The following is a 26094-nucleotide window of genomic DNA, read 5'->3' as shown; positions in this document are numbered from 1 at the left end:
GGAGTTCATTCCAGTCTGGGAATACAGTGGTGCCTCACTTGACGACATTAATCCGTTCCAGCGAAATCACTGCAGAACGAAATCGTTGGCAAGTGAAAGCAAAAAGCCCATTGAAGCACATTGAAAACTGCTCAACGCATTCCAATGGGCAAAATACAGTGGTGCCTCGCTTAACGAGCGCACCGTTTAACGAAGAATCTGCATAGCGACGCATTTTTGCGATCGCTAATGCAATCGCATTGTGACGTTTTGAATGGCAAAACATTGCATTGCGATGATCAGTAAGCGTTTCGCTTACCGATCTTTGCATTGCGATGTTCTAAAAACAGCTGATCGGTGGTTCCAAAATGGCCACCGGAAGAAAAAATGGCCGCCCGCTCCGTTTTCGCGCCCTGCCCTCGCTTACCGATTTTGTCATTAAATGGGGTAATCGTTAAGCAGGGCACCACTGTAGTCTCAGTAGTTCCCATTTCAGCAGTTAAGGGCACCAGGGGAACCAAATCGAACTGGCCAAGGCCAGGTGTTAATAAACCTTAACAACTAGCCCCACTATAACTGCTTCCCAGCATGAAAAACTCCTGCAGCCTGCAAACAAGCAGTTTTGTTCTGTAAAAGTTTCCCTAATTCTGAAAAGCTGAGCTCCTGTTCCATTTCAATGCAAGACTTCCACAGACTTTAAACCGTCTCTTTTATGCTGGATCAGAAATTAGGCAGAAGTCCAGTGGCCTGATGGAAACCTAGGAAACAGTGAAATCATATCAGACCCAGACCCTAGGTTCTATTCCTCTGTCTTCAGCCTTTATCAGATCTTGAAGATTCACTGTTCACTTTCCGGCTTGCTTGGCATGGTTGCAAAAATCTAAACCACTCAAAACTACACAGCATGAGAGTGTATATTCCCAGTGATTTTGGAAAGCACTTGTAGCTTGGACTAACAATCAGCCTGAAGAAAACACAAGTCACGGGCCAAGGCGTGGACTCACCTCCCTCTATTACTATCTCCACGCAAGAATTGGAGGTTGTTCTTGAATTTGTATACCTTGGCTCAGCAATCTCTGACACTCTCTCCCTAGATGTCGAGCTGGATAAACACACTGGGAAAGCAGCTACCATGTTCTCTAGACTCACAAAGAGAGTATGGCTTAATAAGAAGCTGACGGCATAAACCAAAACTCAGGTCTATAGAGCCTGTGTCCTGAGCACACTCCTGTACTGCAGCGAGTCCTGGACCCTCTGTGCACAGCAGAAGAGGAAGCTGAACACGTTCCATATGAGTTGTCTCCGATGCATTTTTGGTATCACCTGGCAGGACAAAGTTCCAAATAGAGTAGTCCTAGAACAAGCTGGAATTTTTAGCATGTAAAACAGTGCCGTCTACGTTGGCTTGGGCATGTCGTGAGAATGGCTGATGGTCGGATTCCAAAAGATCTCCTGTATGGAGAATTAGTGCAGGGAAACCGCCCCAGAGGGAGACCACAGCTGCGATACAAGGACATCTGCAAGCGGGATCTGAAGGCCTTAGGAATGGACCTCAACAGATGGGAAACCTTGACATGTGAGTGTTCAGCCTGGAGGCAGGAGGTGCAGTATGGCCTCTCCCAATTTGAAAAGACCCTTGTTCAGCAGGCCGAGGTAAAGAGGCAGTCCCAAAACCAGCAAAATCGGGGAGCTGGACAGGTGACAGATTGTATTTGTCTTCAGTGTGGAAGGGATTGTCACTCTCGAACTGGCCTTCTCAGCTACACTAGACGCTGTTCCAAGACCTCCATACAGAGCACATTACCACAGTCTCTCGAGACTGAAGGATGCCTACTACTGTAGCTCCAGCTGGTACTTTGTAACAGGAAGACGATACGCAGCTACCAGAGCAAGAGTCATTTTTGTAAATGAGGGGAAATGACGTGTGCTGTCAGTTTCATGAAAACTCTGAAATAACTCTGTCAAAGCAAAGGTCAACCTTGACCAAGATTGTGTTTTCAACAACAGCCATCAAAATTAACAAGCAAAGTGACAATCATCCCATTTATTCCTAAACTTTAATAATCAAATTCCACAAATATTTCAGAGTCAAAAGAAAATAATCCTTATAAACTGAAAACATTGCTCATCTTCAAAAGAAATTGTTATAAATTTGTGTCATCAGCTCTAAAATATATAGATATGAAATCAATTTTCTTTAACTGAAATGCCTTCCTTAATATTCTAATTATTAAATTTCTACGCCACTTGTCTTCCAAGGAGCTTATTGTTTCTTTTCAACAAACACACCAGCCTGTGATGTCAGGCAGTCTGCCAAAGATCATTTATTCCTGTATGAATGTGTGTTTCCCACACTGTAACTCAACAGTAGTCATTCAAGACAGGCTTACCAGTAGCCTCTGTTCCCCAAGTTACCTCACTATATATGCTGCATATTATTTAATGCACTCACCTTATTTCCAGGACCAAGGATGAATTGATTTTCCATCTTTCCACAGAATGCTGGAACACTGAAGAGCCAGTCTTTTGGTTTATTTTATCAGAACTATTGACCATTGATCTACTTAAACTTATCTCACCGTCTCTGTAACACAATACAAAAAGAGAGAGTTAAAATTAGCTTGGTGCTTTCCAGAAGCCTGTGTCTGCAATGACAAACACATCCAGTGTTTTATTTACTTATATCCATGGTTTTATTTATGTATAACCAGGCTTAAGGGATAAAATTACCTCCAATGGGCTCCCTCTTATTCCAAGCCTCAATTTTAATTTCCCACAATGATGTGACATTGTGTTTCTTCAGAGAACAACTAAGAAATAAATGGCAAATCACAGATTTCAGTTGGCTAAGATGGTACCCTAACATAAGGACCAACATCTGTTGGCCTTGCAAAGACATGAATTCTCAGGAATTACCCCAGAAGGCCTATTTATATTAATAGCCAAAATCCTGCTGCTTGATACTGTATATTAAAATGCACAAGAGCAGATTCATTTGAATTTATGGAGACACTGACTCACTAAATCACCATTGATTCAATGGGTTTACTCTAGTGTGATTTACTTTGCTAAGTAACAGGATTTGGGCCCGTGTGTTTAAAAATATGGCCAATGCTTCTACCAACATAAATTTTCTCTTTGTTCTTTCAGTTTTGGCAGGGAGAGATGGGTAATATAGGACTTCTGTGCCAGACCCTGTTCCGCTGATACAATATAAGAAAGCAACATTATCAGTCTTCTCCCATGCAAAGCCTTTAGAATATAATAAAATAAAATAGTCTCAAATAAACTTTATTTATTCCTATAATAAACCTCTGCTTGTGATTATGGGTGAAGTAATCCAGCAATGGTGCCTGATACATACATTGTCCCTTCCACACTAAGGAAATAATCGTATATTCTGTTTCCTCGAAGGGGGACTTACTTCTGAGTAGACATTTAAGCCTGAAATATATATATTTCCTTGCAAATCTCTTTATTATGCCACTAAAAGCATGACAATGGTTGGAATCCTAGTGACATTCGCATACAGCTTCTGTAATTTGCCACAGCTAATTACTGAAGTACTGGGACACACCCTAGTTGTTCATTTCAGCATGTGATTAAGCTGGTGACAAAGATGCATCTCTGCACCCCATCAATTAGCCATGGCAAGTTATGAAAACATTACACAAATAGAATTTCAAAATTACATTTTATTCATAAGGGTAAGGGCGGACATGAATCTGGTGCTAACATTTGTTTATATATTTATTTGATTCATACTCTTCCGCCCTCTCACCTTGGCGCCCAAGCCACTTTACAGTATAATTCATAAACAACACCATTAAAAACAATACATTGGAAATACTAAAGTAAAGTAAAATTCATTTTCTATGAAACCAAAATAGAATTTAAAACCGTTTAAAACAAGGATTGCAATTTATCTATAGAAAAATACAACGTGGCCATCAGCCAGATCCTGAAGGCCTGGCTGAGCAGGAAGGTTTTTTTTGGTGTGCCTTCAGAAGGCTGTCAGGTAGATAAAGGCTGTCAGGTAGAAGGTCAATCTAACCTCCCTCAGGAGAGAGTTCCAAAGTCAGGGAGCAGCCAACAGAAAGGATGTCCCTTGTGTCCTCATCAAACATGCCTCTAAAGGCAAGAGGACTGGTTTACTTTTAAAACAAGTGTTTTAAAACAAACTTAGATACACAGACCTTTATAAAAACATAGTCTTAACATACATAGAGAGGAAGTTGGGCATCCCCTCAAGTCAAAGAAGAAAAGGAACTCAGGGTCAAGGCAGACGTTAAGGGAAATGGGCACTCCCCATGTCTCACTCATGGTGCCTCCCAACAAGATCTCCTCAAGGATATCTCTTAAACCTTAAGCCTAACATATATATCCTCCAATGATTTACAAAATAAGCACGCTAAGTAGAAGACACAGAAAACCATATTTATGATAATATATATATCTTACACCCCCTGGGGGAGCACTCACGCAAAAAATGATAAAAGGTTTGATCCCTTAAGGCTAATTCAAATTAATAAAAACTACAATTTAGTTGCCATCACTACAATCCAAAAAGGTGCACACCGGCCTCTTATGGACCTGGGCAAAGATCAAAGGCTACTGACAGCCGATATTGCTCTCCTTCTTCTATTCATAATGGCAAGGAGACCAATATGCATCTAGCCACTAGCCAATGGTAAATGGGATATTCTACCAGCCTTCCTAAATGTACCAACCCACAGAGATTTTGTTCCTTTTCTGTTACCATCAGCAGCAGGGCCTCTAAGATACTGAGAGGTCCAAGGCTTAATGTTCTGGTGAGGCCTGTCCTGGATACCACCTTCTCACGGCTCATTGTGTCAATGCCATTCCTTCCATCAGATGAAAAAGAAAATATGCATACAGATTACAGTTTTTAAAAAAGTTGTATTTGCTAACAGAATGTTGAGATTTTACAACTAAAGTTAAAGAAAATATTTAAACATAATGATAGACTGCATTATGAATATTTTAAAAGTTACATCATTTTTGCTTCTTGTTCTATTTTTTTCTTTTTCAACTTCTTTCCTTTTACGTCTTCCTCTTTTTTTTAGACTGTAAGCCTATGGCAGAAGTTTTAAAAACAAACAAACATATAAACATCCCCAAGAGCCATTTTTGCTGAGAAGAGACATAAAATTGCAATAAATAAACAAATAAATACAGGGCACCTGCAAGGAGTTTGCTTGTTCTTTCCTTGTCTGGAAAAAAACAGAACAAAATACCGTACCAGTGGCTGGCTGTAATAGTACCATAAAATTATAGAGCCAGAAGGTGTCCAAAATGGTCATCCAAGCCAGTGGTCACCAACCTTTTCCCACCACAGACTGGTTGGGGAGGTGTGGCATGCTCATGCCGGGGGTGTAGCACGCTCTCAGGGTGTGGCACATCCGCAAGGGGGTGGAGCACGCTTGCAAACATGTGTGCAGCGGCGCTCATGGGGGGGCTGCTCGTGCACATGCGTATGGTGTGGTCACAGGGCCCCCCGCTTGCACGGATGCACAGAGCATGCTCACACATATGCATGTGGTAGCGATCGCGGGGGGCAGGAGATCTGTGTCCACGGCCCAGTCCTGCCTAGGCCAAGGACTGCTGCCAGGTTGCGGACTGGGGGTTGGGGACCCCTCATCTAAGCCAACCCCCTGGTGAAATGGGAAATTCACATCTAACACATCCCTGCCTTCCAATCTCTGTTTAACAACCTCCAATGAAGGAGAGTCCACCACCTTGCAGGATAATCTATACCAATATGAAACAGGTCTTACTATCAGGATCCTCTTTCTAATGTAAAGGAGTTTTTTTAAAATCCAAACTGCCTGACTTGTATTCTGAATCAATTACAGGACTACTGGAAACTCCTACCATCTGAAGTCACAGAGAACAAACGTGCTCCATCTTCCATGTGATAGGCCTCCCTCCACATATTGGAGCTGGTTATTACTTCACCTCTCATTCTTCTCCAGACAAAACGTATACAACTCCTTCAATTGTTTTTCATAACACCTTGTTTCCAGATCTTTATCAGCTTGATCATCATTTTCTGGACACATCCAGTTTGTCAGTCTTTTTCTTACACTGTGATGTTCAGAACTAGATGGAATATTTCAGGCAAGGGCTACTGGAAGGTCCCACCTCAAATTTCTAATAAGAACATCATAATATAGCTTCATCCACTGACTAGCAAAGGATCAGCTGTGCTGACCTTGCTGTGCCCCCCCCCACCAGTTAACAGCAACAGTCATTTGCCTTGGGACTTCTGAAACAAGGGGACAGGACAGTTTGGCTTTATCCATTGCCCTATGGGAATGAGAAACCAATTAAGTCTGAGATCAAGGCGATGTCTCATTTTATATGGATGCTAGCTGCTTTATTAGGCAACATGTCTGAAAATTAACATAAAACTACAGTGGTGCCTTGCTTTACGATTTCCCTGCATTACGACGAAACCACATTACGACGATCTTTTTGCAATCGCAATTGCGATCGCAAAACGATGGTCTAAATGGGGTTTTTTCGCTTTGCGATGATCGGTTCCCTGCTTCGGGAACCGATTCTTCACAAAACAACGATTTTAAAACAGCTGATCGGCAGTTTCAAAATGGCCACCGGGTAAACAAAATGGCTCCCCGCTGTTTTCTGGGACAGATTCCTCGCAAAACAGGCAGCGAAAACAGCTGCCCTATGGAGGATCTTCGCTGGACGGTGAGTTTTGACCCCACTGGAACGCACTGAAGGGGTTTCAATGGGTTCCCCCCCCCGCTTTACGATGTTTTCGCTTAACGGCAATTTTCCTGGAACGGATTATCGCCGTTAAGCGAGGCACCACTGTACAATGCAATGGAAGGAAAAATGAAACAAACTAGTCCCATGAAATTATGCCAAGCATACACCAAATACACACACACGTGTGCACACACGCGTGTGCAACATAGAATTTATTTATTTATTTATTTATTTGATTTATACCCCACCCATCTGGTCTAAAAGACCACTCTAGGCAGCTAGAGAATACTTTTTTATTTTCTACATCTATATACTGAATCTAGTCTACTTCACACATATTTTTCTCCACTTAAATGGCAGTGTATCTGTCAAGACTAGTCTCTATCTGGTGTCAACACGGAAACTTACACACTGAGCCATATATTAACAGCAGTGTGAAGTATTGGCAGGACCTCTGCACAAACTAGAGAGCTTTGATTTTCTGTACGTTGATTTTGTTTGTGCTCCTCCTCTCCAAGCACCCATTCTCAATTATTGCTATGTCTTACAACTGTAAGAGACACTTTAATGAATCAGAATGAAGGCTTATATAGTCTAGTCTTCTGTTTCCCACAGTGGCCTATGAAAAATACTAATCTATATATGAGGGAAACTGTTGTTTCCCTGCAACTGTTATTCAAGTATCCTCTGATCCCTAGGTAATATACAGCCAACTAAAGTAATTTGCTTTTAAAGCTGTATAAATAGGTGGACCTATGATGCTTCAATTTATCAATAAGTCTTGCAGTATCATCTCATACCACCACCGTTTGCCTCAGTTCTTCACATTCCTTATCTGAGAAAGCCAGCTCAGGCATGGTTATATGCCCTACACTCTTCTGCAGCAAAGAGATATAACACATTCATCCCATTCACTCATGACTGTCATACTAATGTAAAAATGAGTGGCCAGTATCCTCAGCAAATCAACAACTACATGAAGCTCAGTCCATATGGCTCACAACATCATTTGGAACTTTTTTTTTTGCTTCCCCAGAGTAACATGACTGTACATAAGGAACATGTCACTAATATGAAATCATCAGACTGTATCATGTGAATATAAGTTTAAGTCCAGGGTTATCCCTAACCTACCAAACTGTCGCATGTGCCTGAGACAGTAGGTGCTAGAAGGCAGGGTGCAATAATCAGGTGCTGAGAGCTGTTTATACTATGCAACATATTCCATGTGCTTGTTTGTTGCCCTCAGATGTGGTGGCAGACATTGTTCTATCATCAGTGGTTAACAGAACGAACAATTGCTGCTCCAGTTGATTTCTGCATATGGGTCTAGGGGAGGAGCATCACACCATTTTCCCCTTCAGCAAAATGTCTTGAATGGGCAATTCTGCCCTGCTTGGCTTCCTCTCTTCCACCATACAAGCTTTTTATTACTTGTTTTCTTTTTTAACCTCCAGCAAAAAAAAAAAAAAAAAAAAAAAAAAGTCATCTGTAACATAACATAGATCTCTCTGCTCTTTTAACTAAAGCATTCCACAAATTCAAAATGAGTAGTTATATTTGAGCCAACATGTTAAACTAGGTCTCACTGTTTGTGGAAAGTCTTTCAACCAAAAACAAACAAACAAACAAATAAAAAACAAAAAACCCCGACTTTCCTCAACTTCACAAGCAGATGTTTCTTGGCTGGCCAAGTCAGTCTATATACAGGAACACAGGAACATACTGGATACCAGATGAAACCACTGTTCATCTAGATTCTATTTTAATATTGTTCACTATGAAGTTAGCACGTCTCCAGACAGTAGCGGGCTGGCCAGACTGGTCATTTTAGATATAGGGTGGATTGGGCTACAAAGGGCTTGTTGCAGTTGGGGGCGGGAAGGATTTATCTGCTATTTGGCGTGCTCCTCCCATCTGAATAACGAACAACCCCTTGCAGCATGATCAGCTGACAATTAAGCATTTCCCATGTTCATCTGCAGAGGGTCACGGGAAGTGAAATTAATCTTTTTACATCTCTTTCTGACAGTGCTGTTCCATTTCCTCCTTTCTCTGCTTATCACAATTCATAGAAAAGTGAAGCTGGAAGGGGCCTACAAGCCATCATGTCCAATAGGTACAGTGATTTGTTGTGTCTGCAGAGAGGAAGAGCATTCCAGAATAGGATACCAAAGAAGGTTTCCATGCAGAGGATGTGAAGGGGAATTGCTTGCTGTGTTTGAAAGAACACTTGGGGTCGGGGAGACTGGTTTGAGAGGAAGAACAGGCATGTTGAGGGCAAGCAGGAAAGATAATTTTCCAGGACTGCTTCTGAGAATGGTAAGTGGCAGATTGTGAGGTAACAACCATTTTCTTTACAGTATTACACGTTTTAATAAGGTGATCTATGAGTTCATCCATTTTGGCACTGAAGAGACCAACATCCTTGAAAGCCAGTTTCTAAATGTGGTAGTAAGGCTCTTCTGGAGTACTAACAGCTCTGGGCCACAAGTGCCTGCCTGCCTGTTTGTTTGTTTGTGGATTTTTATACCACCCATCTAGAGAGCGGAATTTTACGACAACAGACGGCGCACTGCTTGAAGCCCCGAGGGGCCATAAACAAAAAACAAAAAAGGGGATCTGTCGAAAACGGGGGGGGGGGGAACACATGACAGAACGACGGCAAACTAAAAAATTTTGGCAGGTTCTGTCGAGGATTAAAAATAAAACAACAATAAAAAAACAGGGGGAAAAGTATAAGAATAAAAGGCTAGCTAAGGTAGAATACTTAAGTGTAGATGCTCTGCTCTTCCTAACGTCCTAACGGTACGGCGGAAAAAGAGGAACTGAAAGGAGAGGGACGAGGCGGAGACTATATACCCTCCGGGGGGGGAAACTAACTGACTCTTTTTTCTATAGGTCTAGAATCTTCCAGACGTCCTGTGCAGGTGCAGGATTAACCCATTTGTGTGCATTCACAGAGACCACTACGAAGAAAAGGGAGTTTCCCAGACCACTGGCGTCTGGAACAACCACCTGAAGGACCTCTGTCTTGCTGAAGTTCAGCCTCAGTCCATTCACCTGCATCCATTGCTGAACAGCCCCCAGGCAGCGCTCAAGGGACGAAACAGCATCCACTGTTGTTGTAAAAAGGAGATGTAGAGCTGAGTATCATCAGCGTACTGATGACACGAATGCACAGAAGCAGCTCCAGCAATGACCTTAGAGAGAGAATCGGTAACATGCCTGGTGCAGTTATCTTATGCCTAACAAGACAATGTGAAAAAGAGATAGAGGTAGTGGCCACTGGTCCTCCTAAGGGTGATGCGAGAAATGGTTCCAACGTCTCCCTAAGCAGATGTTGATATGCGGCCATAGCTGCTTGATCGTTGCTAATGTGCACCACTAAGGCAGGAGAAGAGTCTGTGACCCAGAAAATCTAGTTTCATACAGTCACTGTCCACAGGGGAGGAATGGGGTTTTTGTGTATTCTTTGTCAGTGTGGCCACCACAATTATAGTGTTTGGAGGGGGGGTCCTGTAGGAAGAATTAAGCTCTTTCCCCTTGTATGTATTAAAAATTCTCAGTTCAGCAGGTTGTTGGCAGAATCGCAGGGGGAACTGCATCAGATGGAGGAGGCAAATGCTATGTTGATGCAGGATCCATAAAGGACGATGGAGCAGGCAATGTTACTGACACTGATGGTAGGTCTCTCTTCGTCTATTTCTCTTCTTTGTCCTTTGTCCATTTTGGCTTAAGGGCTTCAAAGTTAGCAAGAATGAGTGGAAGCCGAATGGCAGGTTTTCTTGGTTTGATCACAGGCTGTTCCCTACCTGAGGTAAAGAGGGGGAGAAGGTCTCGGAAGATGGCGCTGGCTGTTGTGTCAACATCAAGGACGATAATAAAACTTGGTCAGGATCTGCCAAAGGAGTTGGTATCAGGCAAGACATCTGTCTATGAAAGTGACCAGAGAGTGCTGTTGATAGTGAGACTGTGGTGGAGGACAGAGCCAAGGCTGATGAATTTGGGCCCAAAGCCTAGTCAGAAGCCTGAGGAGACTGCTTCCAAAGGAATGAAAAGAGTTTTGACACTCTTAGTCTGCAGTCCTGCTTGGTGAAAACTTTACTAATCAGACAAGCTAGAAGAGTTGAGCCTCTACGAGGCAGAATAAGCACTTTGAAAGATGATCAGTGGGACCTATACTGTCCCTGCATGTGCTGCATTTTGTAAATAAGGCCTTAGGGGACATACAAGCAGGCAGAGCCCCCAAAATGGAAAGAAACAAATACAAATCAATGAGTGTGAAGAGCAACAGAGTATGATAAATGAAAATTAAGGTAGTGAATGGAGTTCAAGGGGCAAATCAAACGGGAATGGAAAAGCTAAACAACAAGAGAAAATTGAATGCTAATTTAGAGGTTTCCAAATCCCTGGTGCTCTGAGGTGAAAAGGAACTGAGAGATGAAAAGGAACTGAGGGACTAGGGTTGGATGCAGTTATATATGCGGCCAGGAGAGTGGGTAGGGTTACTACCAAAAAGGCTATTACCCTGTTTCCCTGAAAATAAGCCCTAGTATGATATTTCAGGATGCTCATAGTATGAGCCCTACCCCAAAAATAAGCCCCAATTAAGTGAAACCCTGCCCTCCACCATTGTGCAGCATCCAGAAGAAGATGACATGACTGTCTTCGAATAAATGTAGATTATTGTACATGAAAAAAAAAAACATCCCCTGAAAATAAGCCCTAATGCGTTTTTGGGGCAAAAATTAATGTAAGACCCTGTCTTATTTTCGAGGAAACACGGTAGTCAGTTTGGAAGGATTCTGAACAGGCTCTGGGTAGGCACAGATAACCCGTAGTGTGGCCCACAGAGACTACAAAGGAGAACCTCTCCTGCTTTATGAACTGCTTATTTTACTTTGCATTGCCATAAACTTCCCAATTTAAAACTACAGTACTTGTTCTGATAGAAACTGTGAAAATATATGCTACAAAAAAGCCAGCCAAGCTTAGCTTGTAGCCCAAACAGAAATTCTGTAAGACAATTCATCTGGAAACTCATCATCCCTCTCATTGAGTCCACAAAGCATGAATCTCTTTGATCCCAACAGCACAGTGATCTTTATTGTGTAAATAAGCAGAACAGATACAAAACAAGAAGTTCAGATTTAGTGTGGAAGTGGGCTAGGAGCTGGGTGCCTCCACTAATCCACAAAACCACTGAGAGTTTGAATCTATTCACGTTTCTCAGAAGAAACTCCCTCTGGAGGACCTTGCTCCCCACTGAATGTGCACAACCAGCACAGAAATGCATTCAGAGACAAACAGCCACAAAATTGGAATCAATAGGACAGTAGTTCCTGTCATTCCTTTTAAAAACAATTTGTACATCCTATGAAATACAGACACAAGAACTTTAGAAGAGCACGGTGAGCTGGTAGTCCAAGAATGCAAACTTGCATTCCTCCATGATCTTGGACTTCAATACTCCTCCTCTATCACTAGTGGCTATGTTAGTAAGGGCTTATGTGAGCTGCAACTCATCATGTCTGGTGGGGAGAGGACAGAAGAAGTTATCCACTCCTGCAGAAGACAAAACACAGTACAAGCATTGTTACTGGCCTGCTACAGTTCAGACCTACAAAAATCTGTTTGCTTACCATCGCTCAAAAGCACTATTTTTGCACACTAACCAACCAGTACTCCCCAATAAGTCATAATGTTAACTTTAGTTGTCCTTATGAAGTAATATGTTCTATACTACCTTTTTGTACAATAAATATGAATTAAAATTTAGGATTTATAAGAGGCAGCCCCTGCTTTTTAATCATATGAATCATGGTAAGAAACCAAGAGTTAATTTCTTAGTAGTAACACTAAGAAATATCTCAACACTCAAAAGAAGTCCGGGACAAAGACATAAATCGAACTGCTATCCCTAATGAGTGTATACCCAGTGAATCAACTGCTGAATGGTAACTCAGCACTTACAATCAATCTCTTTGATTCAGTTGGTCTTTGATTCTAGTTTGGAACAGCACCTGGATTTAGTTTATGATATTTCTACAACTCTACAAAACCAGGTGGTAAAGATTTCCATCAGATGTTGCTGAGGCTGCCAGCAGATGAGATTTTCTCCCCTTCTCTTTTTACTTTTATTCCTTGCTACCGAAACCTTTTACTGTATTTTCTGCACATTATCTCACAAACTTGGAAATCAACATATATTACAAAATTAGATTTTTTTACAGATGTAAAATGGAGAACAAAACATTGTTCTGTGCCAGCCATTCTCAACAGGGGCGATATGGCCCTTTGGGGGGGGGGGGCGCTGGCACATCTGAAAGGGACCACAGAATGGAAACAAATTTTCACGCATCCCACCTTATAAGGTTTCTTATGTGACTTATACAATCCTGATTTGCTCTGTATGTCTTTCATATTGTGTTTATGGCCACGGCAAAAAAAAAAAAAAAAAAAACAGGTGAGAATGGCTGATCTCAGGTAGCCTGTGGCAGAATTTAGGGAACTAGTCATTCACACATCACAGGAGTCTACAAAGCATGAAGCTCTTGACCCAAACAGCACAACAGTCTTCCATGTGTAAATAAGCAGAACAGAAACAAAGCAAGAAGAAAGTACAGCTTTTGTGTGGAAGTTGGCCAGGTAGCAGATGCTTCCATTCAATGCATAGGTTGAGTGGTAAATTGTGACAGAAAGGGCAAGTATGAAAGGGGGTCTAACAACATTTGGACAGCTCCAGAGTTCCCATCCAGGAGAAAGACAAACACAAGTCAATGGAGGTTCCTATACTTTCAATGCTGTATGTTAACACTGTCGCAGCCATCTAAAAAGCCCAAATTAGAAAAGGCTAGGAATATGCAAGTGATGTGATATTAGGGTTCAGTAAAAGGTATAAAAAGAGAGGTGGTGTTTATTTTTTTCTTCTTCCATTTAACACAGGCCAAGCTCAAACCCCTTCGTGGATTGCTGCCTTGTCGTGGCGAAGGAGCTTGAGTAATTCAGAGAAGTTACTGGTTATGCCGTGCAGGGACACCCAAGACGGACATAGTGGAGAGTTCTGACTAAACGCGATCCACCTGGAGCAGGAACTGGCAAGCCACTCCATTATCTTTCCCAAGAAAACTCCATGGACAGAAACAAAAGGCTAAAAGATATGACACTGGAAGATGAGCCCCTCAAGTCGGAAGGTGCCCAACATGCTACTGAGGAAGAGCGGAGGACAAGTACAAGTAGCTCCAGAGCTAATGAAGTGGTTGGGCCAAAGCCGAAAGGACACCCAGCTGCAGACGCGCCTGGAAGTGAAACGATACTCCGATGCTGCAAAGAAAAATACTGCATAGGAACCTGGAATGTAAGATCTATGAACCTTTGTAAGCTGGATGTGGTCAAACAGGAGATGGCAAGAATAAACATTGACATCATGGGCGTCAGTGAACTAAAATGGATGGGAATGGGTGAATTCAATTCAGACGGTTATCATATCTACTATTGTGGGCAAGAATCCAGCAGAAATAATGGAGTAGCCCTCATAGTCAACAAAAGAGTGGGAAAAGCTGTAATGCAGGGGTCATCAACCCCCGGTCCGCGGCCCAGTGCCGGTCCCCGGGCTTACCGGAACTGGGCCGCAGAGAAAAGTCTCTGCCCCCCGCCTCCCCCGTGGGGTGTGTCGAACTGGCTGAGGGGTGTGTTTCCATCCTAATGGGTCCCCCAGTGCTCCTTCGCTGCAGGGAAGCTGTTGTGGGCAGCCCGCCCGGGAAGCGCCAACGGCCGGTCACCGCGCTCAGCGCCACCCCACCCAGGGCGAGCGGCCGATCCTGCTGCTTCCTGCCCGGCTGCAGCCGCCTCTTCCCGGGCGGGAAAGGTGGGCTGGGCCGGGCTGCAAGGGGTGCTGCTCCTCCTCTGTGGAAGAGGATCCAGGAGGGCGGCTTCCCCTCCGCTGCTGCCCCCGAGTGGGTCTCGCCTTCTGGAGCCTCCATTGGAGCCTCGCTCCTGCCCTTGCAGCAGTGGCTCCATTGCTCCTGGCTGCCCTGCCCGGGAGCCCTCGCCTCCTCCTTCTCCGGCAGGGGAAACATCCCCTGCCACCGGAGCCCGGCTTGCCTCGCCGATTGAAAGTGCTCAGCAGGGAGGGAGGGGGACGCGCTGGCCTTAGCTCCAAGACGCAGCCTGGGCGGCCCCTTCCCTCCCTGCTAAGCACTTTCAATCGGCGAGGCAAGTGGGGCTCCCGTGGCAGGGGTTATTTCCCCTGCCGGAGAAGAAGGAGGCAAGGGCTCCCGGGCAGGGCTGCCATAAGCGACGGAGCCAGCGCTGCAAGGGTGGGAGTGAGGTCCGGTTGGAAAGAACAGGTCTGTCGGCGAGGGAAGTGGGGCCTCATTTCCACCCTTGCAGCGCTGACTCCGTCGCTCATGGCGGCCCTGCCTGGCAGCCCTCGCCTCCTCTTTCTCTGGAAGCAGAAGCATCTCCCACTGCCAGAGCCCCACTTGCCTCACCGATGGACGGTGTGCAGCTGCCCAGGCTGCGTCTTGGAGCTAAGGCCGGCAGGTCCCCCTCCCTCCCTGCTGAGCACCTTCCATCGGCTGCCCACCCTCCCTTGCTCTCTGTCCCTTTTCTTCACTTAGCCGGGAAAGAGAAGAGCAGAGGAGCCGGCTGGAGAGGACAGTGGGCTGCCGCTGCCGCCATCCTTGCTGCTCTTCTCTTTCCCGGCTAAGTGAAGAAGAGGGACAGAGAGCAAGGGAGGGTGGGCAGCCCTGGGCAAGGCTGGCCCCAGCTGAGGGTTGCCTTTGCCTGGAGATGGGGGGATGGCGGTCAATCCTCGCCCAGGGCTGCCCACCTGCCTGGCTGCACTCGCCATTCAGCAAGGACTCATCGCGCTGCATGAGAGGGCATGGAGGTGGCTGGGAAGCCATTTCTTCCAGTGCAGCAGGAACGCCCGGACAGCCTCCTTGTCCCGTTTCTCAGCCTTTCCTGCGTCTTGCCGGTGCACCCCCCCCCAACCTTCTCCCTGTCTCCTGGTCTCAGTTCTCTCAGTCCCCGCCGGCTGCACATTGTTCCGCCAAAACCGCCACCCCGAGGGAGAGAGCTCGCACCACCTCTTCCCCTTGGGGCGGCCGCTTTGTCCTCGTCTGCCCTGTCAGGGCTCAATCTCTCTCTCTCTTTGGCCGTGTTTGTGGGTGGGGGGAAGAGAAGGAAAGGGTCTTTCCTACGATTAGCGGGAGTTTGGAGAAAGCACCTCAAACTTGCGTGGGGTGCAAGCCTGGAATGCCTGGGCTTTCTTTCCACATTTCCAAAACCGAAGTCCTGGTTGGGGGGGCAGTGGAAAGAGAGGGTCCGGGTCCCTTTCTCGTGGCAAGGAAGGAGAGCCCCTGACTCGGAAACGGATCTGTTTTTTTTGCCAGACGGGGAAGCTTGCCGTGTGAGGATTGGGGTGGCTAGCTGGGGTAGTTTGGTCTTCACAAAAGTTACTGCCTTGGAAACGCGCCTTGTCCAGGATCGGAGGCGCAGCTGCGCGGACTTTCCTTGGGCATTGGCAAAAGCCGGTGAAGCCTAAATGCATACATAGGAAGCCTTCAGGGGGTGGCTGCGTATTTTTGAGGCGAGGAAGGTGGATAGGGTGGGTGCTGGCTGAGCTCTTCCCTCTCGAACCCTTTTTCTGTTCACCATCCCCGCCCGGAAAGCTCATTTTCTCCAGGGAGAGGCGGGAAGGAAGGATATTACAGCCTCCGCCCCCCGCCCCCACCTCCACCAACACCCCCGAAAAGCCAGTCTAACTGTGCGTCCATCAGGAACTGCATGTTTGCAGTGCAGTCGTACCAGGGGAAGGCTACTATTTCCACCACCCCCGCGGACGGATCCAGCAGTTGGAGACAGAGCCCAGTGGGGAGGCCATTTGAATTTCCCGGGCCCGTCAACGCTGCTCACTTTCCAGGCAGTGGTGGAAGTGCGGGAGACCTGCCGGAGGCCTCCCAGCAGCAGCTATGGAAGTCCACGAGGTTGAGGAGGCTTTGGACTGGTAAAATGCTGCTTTTTCCTTTTTAAAAACTCTTCTGGGTGGGGTTTGGACTGGGGGTTATTTTTCTGTGCTTTTTTGTTTTGTTTTTGGATTTGTGGTTTTTTTCCCTCAGTCCCAGCATGGGACTTGCTCTGTTTATTTTTATTTTATTTATTTTGTGTATTTTTTTGAAATGCTGGAACGGATTAATCCTGTTCCCTGCAGCACATGCTATTTTATTGTACTCTGTACAAGGATATTCGCCTGTCCCATCTGTGCGCTTTTCTCTCCTCCCATTCCGGATGGGATGATATGAGGAAAATGCAGCATCTTCTAAGTGGCAATATTAAGGAACTTACCCTGTCAACTGCCAGATACGTATATGCCATCATGCAGAGACGTCGTAGCACGGTCTCGCAGAATGAAGAGCCCTAAATATGCTCTTGGCTGGCCCTTCCTACCCGTTACCCAGTGAACATTTTAGTTGTATGTTATTGTATTTGTCTGTTTTACTGTACTCAGTATGCCAATAAAGGTTTCTGACTGACTGACTGATAATCCTGTTCCCATGTATTTCAATGGGAAATGGTGCTTAATGCATAACATACTACAGTACTGCATAACAAGTACCCCCACGCACGGACGCCCCCATTCACAGACACTGGTGGCGGCAGCCCACCCACCCCTACCGGTCCTTGGAAGAATGGTCTTCAAGAAAACCGGTCCCTAGTATTAAAAAGGTTGGGGACCACTGCTGTAATGGGATACAATCGCAAAAATGATAGAATGATTTCAATACGAATCCAAGGCAGACATTTCAACATCACAGTAATCCACATTTATGCACCAACCACCGATGCTGAAGAGGCTGAAACTGACCAATTCTAGGAAGACTTACAACACCTTCTAGAACTGACACCAAAGAAAGATGATCTTCTCATTACAGGGGACTGGAATGCTAAAGTAGGGAGTCAAGAGATAAAAGGAACAACAGGTAAGTTTGGCCTTAGAGTTCAAAATGAAGCAAGGCAAAGGCTAATAGAGTTTTGTCAAGAGAACAAGATGGTCATCACAAACACTCTTTTCCAAAAACACAAGAGGCGACTCTACACATGGACATCACCAGATGGGCAATACCAAAATCAGATTCATTATATTCTCTGCAGCCAAAGATGGAGAATCTCTATACAGTCAGCAAAAACAAGACTTGGAAGTGATTGTGGCTCTGATTATCAGTTTCTTATAGCAAAACTCAAGCTTAAACTGAAGAAAGTAGGAAAAATCACTGGGCTAGTCAGGTATAATCTAAACCAAACCCCTTATGAATACACAGTGGAAGTGAAGAACAGATTTAAGGAACTCGATTTGGTGGACAGAGTGTCTGAAGAACTATGGATGGAGGCTTGTAACATTGTACAGGAGGCAGCAACAAAAACCATCCCAAAGAAAAGGAAGTGCAAGAAAGCAAAGTGGCTATCCAACGAGGCCTTACAAATACAGTGGTGCCCGCATAGCGACATTAATCCATTCCAGGATTAACGTCGCTATCCGGAAACATCGCTATGTGGGGAGGAAAACCCCATAGGAACGCATGAAACTCCGTTTAATGTGTTCCTATTGGGGAAAAACTCACCGCTATGCGGGGAATCCTCCATCCGGCCGCCATTTTCACCGCCCGTAAGCTAGGAATCCTGGCCAAAACACAGTGGGCGGCGATTTTGCCAGCTTCCCTGCTCCAGCCCCTCCCCCTCCCTTCCTTACAGCTGAACCGCGGTGCTCTTTGAAGCTTCCCCAGCAGCTAAATAGGCAGTGAAAATGCACTGGGGAAGCCTCTGAAAGCCGCGCTTTGCCGGGGTGGGGGTGGGTGGGTTGGCAGGGACAGGCCCGCCACCCACCCGCCACCCCCCTCGCGCACCCCCCACAGCAAAGCGCCGCTTTCAGAGGTGCATTTTCACTGCTGTAAAAAGCCCCAGGAGGCTTCCAAAAGCAGCGCTTTGCCGTGGTGGGTGGGGGTGTGGTAGGGGCAGGCCCGCCACCCCCGCCCCCCTCGCGCCGCTTTCGGAAGCCTCCTGGAAAATAACAGAAAAGGAAAAACCAGAGATCTGTTCAGGAAAATTGGAGATATTAGAGGAACATTTCGTGCAAAGATGAACATGATAAAGGACAAAAATGGGAGGGACCTAACAGAAGCAGAAGACATCAAGAAGAGTTGGCAAGAATACACAGAGGAATTATTATCAGAAAGAGTTGGATATCCCGGACAACCCAGACAATGTAGTTGATGACCTTGAGCCAGACATCCTGGAGAGTGAAGCCAAGTGGGCCTTAGAAAGCCTGGCTAACAAGGCCAGTGGAGGTGATGACATTCCAGCTGAACTATTTAAAATCTTGAAAGATGATGCTGTTAAGGTGCTACATTCAATATGCCAGCAAGTTTGGAAAACTCAACAGTGGCCAGCGGAATGGAAAAGATCAGTCTACATCCCAATCCCACACAAGGGTAGTGCCAAAGAATGCTCCAACTACCGTACAATTGCACTCATTTCCCACGGTAGCAAGGTTATGCTCAAAATCCTCCAAGATAGGCTTCAGCAGTATGTGGACTGAGAACTCCCAGAAGTACAAGCTGGATTTCGAAGGGGCAGAGGAACTCGAGACCAAATTGCTAACATGCGCTGGATTATGGAGAAAGCCGGAGAGTTCCAGAAAAACTTCTGCTTTATTGATTAAGCAAAAGCTTTTGACTGTGTGGACAGCGAATTATGTGGACAGCGAACTATGGCAAGTTTTTAAAGAAATGGGAGTGCCTGGCCACCTTATCTATCTCCTGAGAAACCTATACGTGGGACAGGAAGCAACAATTAGAAATGGATATGGATACCAAACTGATTGGTTCAAAATTAGGAAAGGAGTACGACAAGGCTGTATACTGTCTCCTGCTTATTTAACTTATATGCAGAATACATCATGTGAAAGGCTGGACTGGAGGAATCCCAAACCAGAATTAAGATTGCAGGAAGAAATATCAACAACCTCCAATATGCAGATGATACCACTCTGATGGCAGAAAGTGAGGAGGACTTAAAGAACCTCTTAATGAGGGTTAAAGAGAGCGCAAAAATGGTCTAAAGCTCAACATCAAAAAAATAAGATCATGGCCACTGGTCCCATCAACTCCTGGCAAATTGAAGGGGAAGATATGGAGGCAGTGACAGAGTTTACTTTCTTGGGCTCCATGATCACTGCAGATGGTGACAGCAGCCCCGAAATTAAAAAAATGCCTGCTTCTTGGGAGGAAAGCGATGACAAACCTAGACTGCATCTTAAAAAGCAGAGACATCACATTGCCAACAAAAGTCCGAATAGTCAAAGCTATGGTTTTCCCTGTAGTGATGTACGGAAGTGAGAGCTGGACCATAAAGAAAGCTGACAGCTGAAAAAATTTATGCTTTTGAATTGTGGTGCTGGGGGAGGCTCTTGAGAGTCCCCTGGACTGCAAGGAGAATAAATCTATCCATTCTAAAGGAAATCAACCCTGAGTGCTCACTGGAAGGACAGATCCTGAAGCTGAGGCTCCAATACTTTGGCCATCTCATGAGAAGAGTCCCTGGAAAAGACTCTGATGGAAGACAGGAGGGCCTGGCGTGCTCTGGTCCACGGGGTCACAAAAAGTTGGATACAACTTAATGACTAAACAATAAAAAAGCTCAAACTGAGAAGACAGTGATAGGACCATACATAAGGGACAAACAGATGTGCTCCTCTCAGTGTTCTTGGACTACAGTTCTCATCAGCCCTCATAACTGATTATGTCTGCTAGGAGTCATGATGAGGACCAATAACATCTGAAGGGCCACAGCTGTTCATCCCCACCTTACTTAATTCAGGTCCTTATAGTGGCTAGAGTAATGGAATAGGACTCAGGTGACCTGGATTCAATTCATCACCTCTGCAATGGAAACTCAGAGGGAGGGGAGTGGGATGAAATTTCTAAAACTACTCCTTAAATATCCCACTTCCCTTGAAAGCCATATTAGGGTTGCTATAAGTCAGCTCTGATCTGATAGCACATAACAAGGAGACAAACAGTGTGGAAGTATTTCCTCTCCCTCAAAAAAATTTATGGTACTAGTCCACAGGCTACTGACAAGAAGAGACAGACAATATGAACTGATTTGTCACGCCTGAGTGCAGATGCACTTCATTAAGTTGTTTGTCACCAATGAGAACAGATGCAAGAGCAGGTGATACCTTTATTAGACCACTTTAAAAAATTAAAGAAACAATTTTTTTTCAAAGACTCTGGCTGAGCACCAGATTTTGTAGATAGTTCAGAAAAAAAATATGAGTTGCAAAAATTATTTGGTAGTTCTTTGTCTGAAGAGCTAGGAGGCAGCCAAATGCTATTGGGGTGACACTTCAAACCACACACCCCAAAAGCTGTTTATAGCCAGCATTTGAATTCACCTTACGAAGTATACCTGGCACAGATATCTGATATCTGCCATGAATTTTTGGGACTCTCACATATTTTTTTTTCTGAACTATCCACAAAATCGGGACCTCAGACTGAGAAACATGAATCGTCATGGAGAGCTAGCTGTTCTTTATAATTTTTTAAATAGTCTAATAAAGGTACCAGCTCTGCTTTTGTATGATTTTAAGGATCACATGGCTTCTTCCTTCCCCACCCCCCAAAAAATGAGAACAGCTCATCTTCCAGCTTCAATGAGATTTTTGCAAGTCCTCATCTTTCAGTTAAATAGCACAACATGTAATCATTAATTAACAGACTAGCAACCAACTCTTGCTTCTGTATAGCAAGTCACTAAGATGAATGAGCATTCCCCTATTCGCCTGCAAACATTAATTCAAGTGATTAAGAGCACCCCACACAACTTGAACTCTATCCTACAGGGGACTTATAGAGATCCTGAGTCTAAAGTCTAATCTCATCTAAGATGCTTTTACAGGGCACAGCTACTGATCTCAAACTTCTGGGTGCACAATTATCCACTCAACCTATGCATTTAATGGATTAAATCTATACAGGAAAGGTTAGACCACTTAACATTTCTGAAGTCTATTTATTTATTTGAAGGCTATGAGGACATCTTTAATTTCACAAATCAGAAACATACGCGGAGCTGCACAAGTAATTTTCGGGAAATGGCCTGGATCAATTCTATATTTTGAGCAGCTCCACTGAAATCAATGGGACGTGTCAGTTTGTCAAAAGAAGGCTTCGGTAAGTCCTTGGTTCCCACCGGAGGTATGTCTTAATTTTCGATACAATTGAACACGATCCAGCCTCCCCGTAGTTCTGCCTACTCGAGTGAACAAAGGGGGCGTGCTGTGATCCAGGTTGCGCAAGGCTCGGGAAGGAAAAAGAGAGGAAGGAGAAAAAAGGAACCTATCTGACAGCCTAACAAAGAAACCGGCCTTTTGTCTCTCTTTCTCTTGCAACCTCGGAGGTGGAAAGCTGCAGCAAAAAGCCTCCTGCTTTTTCCGGTTTGTGCAAGCCCTGCAAAAGCGCCACGCGGCTCCTCGAAGAACAACGCGCCCCAAAAAGGAAACGCAAGGCGATGCTCTTGCTCTCCCGAGTGCACGGGGGTGGGATGGGGCGGGCGGGAAAGGAGCCGGCCTCGCTCGTGGCCCTGGGCTCTGGCGGTGCGCAGTGGCGCGCATCTGGCCCGCGGTAGCCCCTTCCCTGGGGCTGGGGGGGGGACGGCAAGGCAAGGCGACGCTGTACCCGCGCTTCATTGGGATGAGGTGCGCCTCCCCGGCCGGTTTTGGCACGCAAGGGGAGGGGGCTGTCTGGGGGAGCAGAGCTTCCCGTAGCTGGAGGGGCTGCGCGCCAGCTGGAGGGCCGGGAGAGCGACGCTCTCGCCTTTCCTGAGGGGGCTGCTCGACTCTGGCAGCGGGGCAGGAAGGCAGCCTGGCAGGCGGGGGGGGGGTGAATTGTGGAAAGGGACGGCTCAGGCAGCCGCCGTTCGCACACCCTCCCTCAGAAGGAAGTACTGCGGAACTCCCGGCGACCCAACGGACGAGGGGCGCTTCGCCCTCTCTCATACACACACGCTTCCCTCAGGAAGCCGCTCGCCACTCTCTCACACACACCCCACGCCCGCGAAACGGGACGCCTAAACCACCTCCCTCCCGGCTCTGTGTGAGCGACCCACCTAGATTTCACCCCCCCACCCCACCCCCCCAGGCGCGAACAGGCGTGCGCAGAAGGGCAAGGCGGAAAGACAGGGGTTCGGACTCTCCCCGGCCACCGGCACACAAAGCACAGTTGAGCGGTTATTGCCCGCAAGAATACAAGGCAACGCAGAGAAAAGGAAAGCCCGCCCCAAAGGCAAACAGATCCCGCAGCGACGCGTCCACGCACACCCAATACGTACCTGATTTCTTAAGGGGCAGAGAGTGGCATCTACTCCTGGAGGATCCATCCCCCCTACCCCCTTTCTCTCTCTCTCCCCAGTCCCTTGGCATGGATCATGCTGGATTGATTGCTTCAGCATATCATAAACCTCACACCCATGCCGATGCATCCATAAAAGCCCCAGCTGACAATTCAGACCAAACAAGTCATTGCATGAAAAAAATCCTGCAAGCTTCAATACAAAAGCAATGTATGTATTAAGTGCATGAAAGAAGGCAGCCGCGTAGGAGTGCGCGCACACATGCACACTCTTCCCTAAATCCAGGTTATGACTTCTGCAGGCATAAATAAACCGAACCCTCCACCATCAGTCCCTAAAACCGATCAGGAGCGCTCTTGCTCTGATCTTTCTCACTGAGGACGAGTTTCAAAGCAATTTTATACAGTTTCTTTCTAAAGCCTCAACTGGCATCTTACTTCGTTGATGGAGCGATGCAAATACATTGTCGAGAGAGCACCGGCTCGCGGGACAGGGCCGGACGGAGCCCGCGCACCAAAAGCAAAGCCTTGCCGCCCCTCGACAGAAAAGAAGCAATAAATAACAAAGCCCCCAAGTGGGAAGCTGAGGGACGCTGGAGCTGGGGCTGCCATAAAAGCAGAGAGTCGAGACAAATATAGGCGGTGGTCTTTGTAAGCAAGAAGGGCTTCCTAGCACAACCGGAGAAGAGTCTTGTTACAGCATCAAAGAGGAAACGTTAGTTCCCGGGGAGCTGGCCCTGCACGACGTGCCACCAACCAGGTAAGTTAGACAAACCTCCCAAAGAAACTTTAAAACAACCAAGTGAAACTTGTCAGCAAAAAACACAAAACAAAACAAGGCAAAAACAACAACAGACGTCGTGGCACCTTAAAGACTATATTTTAATGCAAGCTTTCGTGGAACATGCCCACTTCGAACTTGGAAAGCTAAACTCGGGAGCAGTTAGGCGTTCCTGAGGCGCAAGCCCCGTCCCTGGGAAGATCTGAGATCCCTGGGACTCGCTCCCAAGTTTTCCCCTGTGCAGGAGGACCAGGACAGCTCGCCAGCTACCGGCTAAGCTAAACGATCCCCTTAGCGCGAACCAAAGGGGACGCTTAGTAGCAAGCGGAATTGCACTACTTCCTTGCTGCTCCAGAACAACAGCTAACAAGCCCATGCATATTCAGAATCAAGCCCCCCTAAACTGCAATCTTAAAATCAGGCTGATCCGGGCAACATGATGCCTGCCTGCTTAAACTTCTCAGAAATGCCACTCCCCCTCGGCAGCACAAAAACACAACAGATCTGGCGTGACACCGCCTTCCGCACTGGAAGCCTCTCGCTACTTTCAAACTCACATGCACAGACACAGAAAACCTTTATTCATCTGAGCCATCATCAGCCACCCGGGGCTGCGGAACGGGATGATGAAAGGGCTACATTATCCCCTATATGCAACCCCGTTTTCACTCCCAACTTCTCTCCAGATATCCACGGATGACTTCCGTTTGGGCAAGAGAGGTGTATAGACACACAGGGAGATCAATCTCATTGAAACCGATCTGGATGCTTAATTACGCGAGCGCTGGAAATCGGAAGGCTCCCGTCAACAGGATCCTTCAATCTGAGAAATTAAAAGCCAGCAAGGTGGTCGGATGGAAAGCAAAACACCACCTCCTGCGCGGTATTGCCGCGCACACTCCCCCCCTCCCCGAGCTCTTTTCCCCCTTTGTCAAAGGCATGCAAAAGGAAAGAAGGGGGGGAAGCCCACGCTCCGCTTTTACCCGATGGGTTGCGTCTCCTGGTGCTCCTCAGTTCTTGTGATCTCTTTTGTCTTGTAAAAAATCAGGAGAATACTTATCGTGCAGATGGTCCACCTCTTCCTGATTGAACGCATGTCTCCCGCAAAACGGGGTGGGTGTGTGGGGGGATGTTTTAAAAATTAATTCCTTCTGTCTCCTTTGTTTGCAGGAAGAATGCTTTTTCCCCCAGAAAACGAAGGGAGGGTGGGAAGGAGCGAGGGAGGGAGGGAAGGAAGGAAGAAAAGGAAGAAAGGGGAGATGCAAATAAAACGACGAATCAACCCAAAATAAAAGCTGGCTTGATGCTCAGGGATGGGAGAAGGCTACCGCGATTGCTGCCGCCGATGCTGCTATTCTTCTTGTTGTTGTTCTTATAATAATAAAAATAAAAATAATATCATTTCCCGCGGGCAAAGTCCTTTCGCCCAAAGTCCACGCGCTCCCCCCAGACGTTCCTCCGCTCCGGCTTCTCCGCTATCCTCTCACGTTGCCGTCCAGTTTAGGTAACAGCCGAGGCGGCAGCCGCCAATCTCTGGGGCGTCACTTAGCCCCGCCCAACCCCTGGCGGGGAAATGATGAGCGCAACCCGGCCAATAGGTGGCCAAGGGAGGCGGAGACGGAGACCGGGGGGGGGGGAGGTTGAGAGCGGGCGGCGGTGGCGCCCCGAACTTTAAGAAGAAGGGCGCCCTGTGGGAGCGGCGAAGGGAGGGGGGCGGGCGGCCGGGAGGCCGTTTTGCTCGGTCGTCCGGAGGGCGAGCCGGCGCCTAGAAGGCATGATTCCTCCCTCAGAAGGAACTGCTGCTGACCCACGAAGAGGTCTCTGGGGTTGGTCTTCGAGACCTATTAAGTATCCTGAGGCGCTGCCTCCCGTAAGACGAAGAGGATCGCGGGCTGGAGACGGCGAGAAAAGCTTGCATTTATTTTATACAGGATATATTTGGAATGCAACTATGCTGCATTTGTGTATATTCATGATCTATTTGTGTATATCCATCGTGTGTATCTATCTCACAATGAACGGCTGCGTGTCCATAATACACAGCTTATATTTAATTGTATATGCATATACAATTAGATATATGTATGTATGTATACATATGTGTTGCCTTCAATTTACGTTGGTCCTCATTGAGCTCTAAAGTACTGTATGTGAGAAGTT

At 46.3% G+C, this 26094-nt stretch overlaps 1 protein-coding gene across 2 annotated transcripts in view; it reads right to left on the bottom strand.

The window, feature by feature from the left end:
• The window catches only part of ST8SIA4 (ST8 alpha-N-acetyl-neuraminide alpha-2,8-sialyltransferase 4), a 129962-nt gene extending 104480 nt beyond the window's left edge, over positions 1-25482 (bottom strand). For both annotated transcript variants that reach the window (XM_020794409.3, XM_078386284.1), the window contains exons 1-2: positions 24918-25482; positions 2432-2563 (exon numbers count right to left, since the gene is read on the bottom strand). In XM_020794409.3, the coding sequence (XP_020650068.1) occupies positions 2432-2563; positions 24918-25030 (245 nt within the window). In that variant the 5' untranslated portion in view covers positions 25031-25482. The remainder of the gene's footprint in view (positions 1-2431; positions 2564-24917) is intronic.
• Positions 25483-26094: the final 612 nt, after the last annotated feature.

Source organism: Pogona vitticeps, chromosome 2 (genome assembly GCF_051106095.1).
Source record: "Pogona vitticeps strain Pit_001003342236 chromosome 2, PviZW2.1, whole genome shotgun sequence".
In the NCBI taxonomy this organism is placed as follows: domain Eukaryota; kingdom Metazoa; phylum Chordata; class Lepidosauria; order Squamata; family Agamidae; genus Pogona; species Pogona vitticeps.
This window is presented reverse-complemented; position numbering and strand designations above follow the sequence as displayed.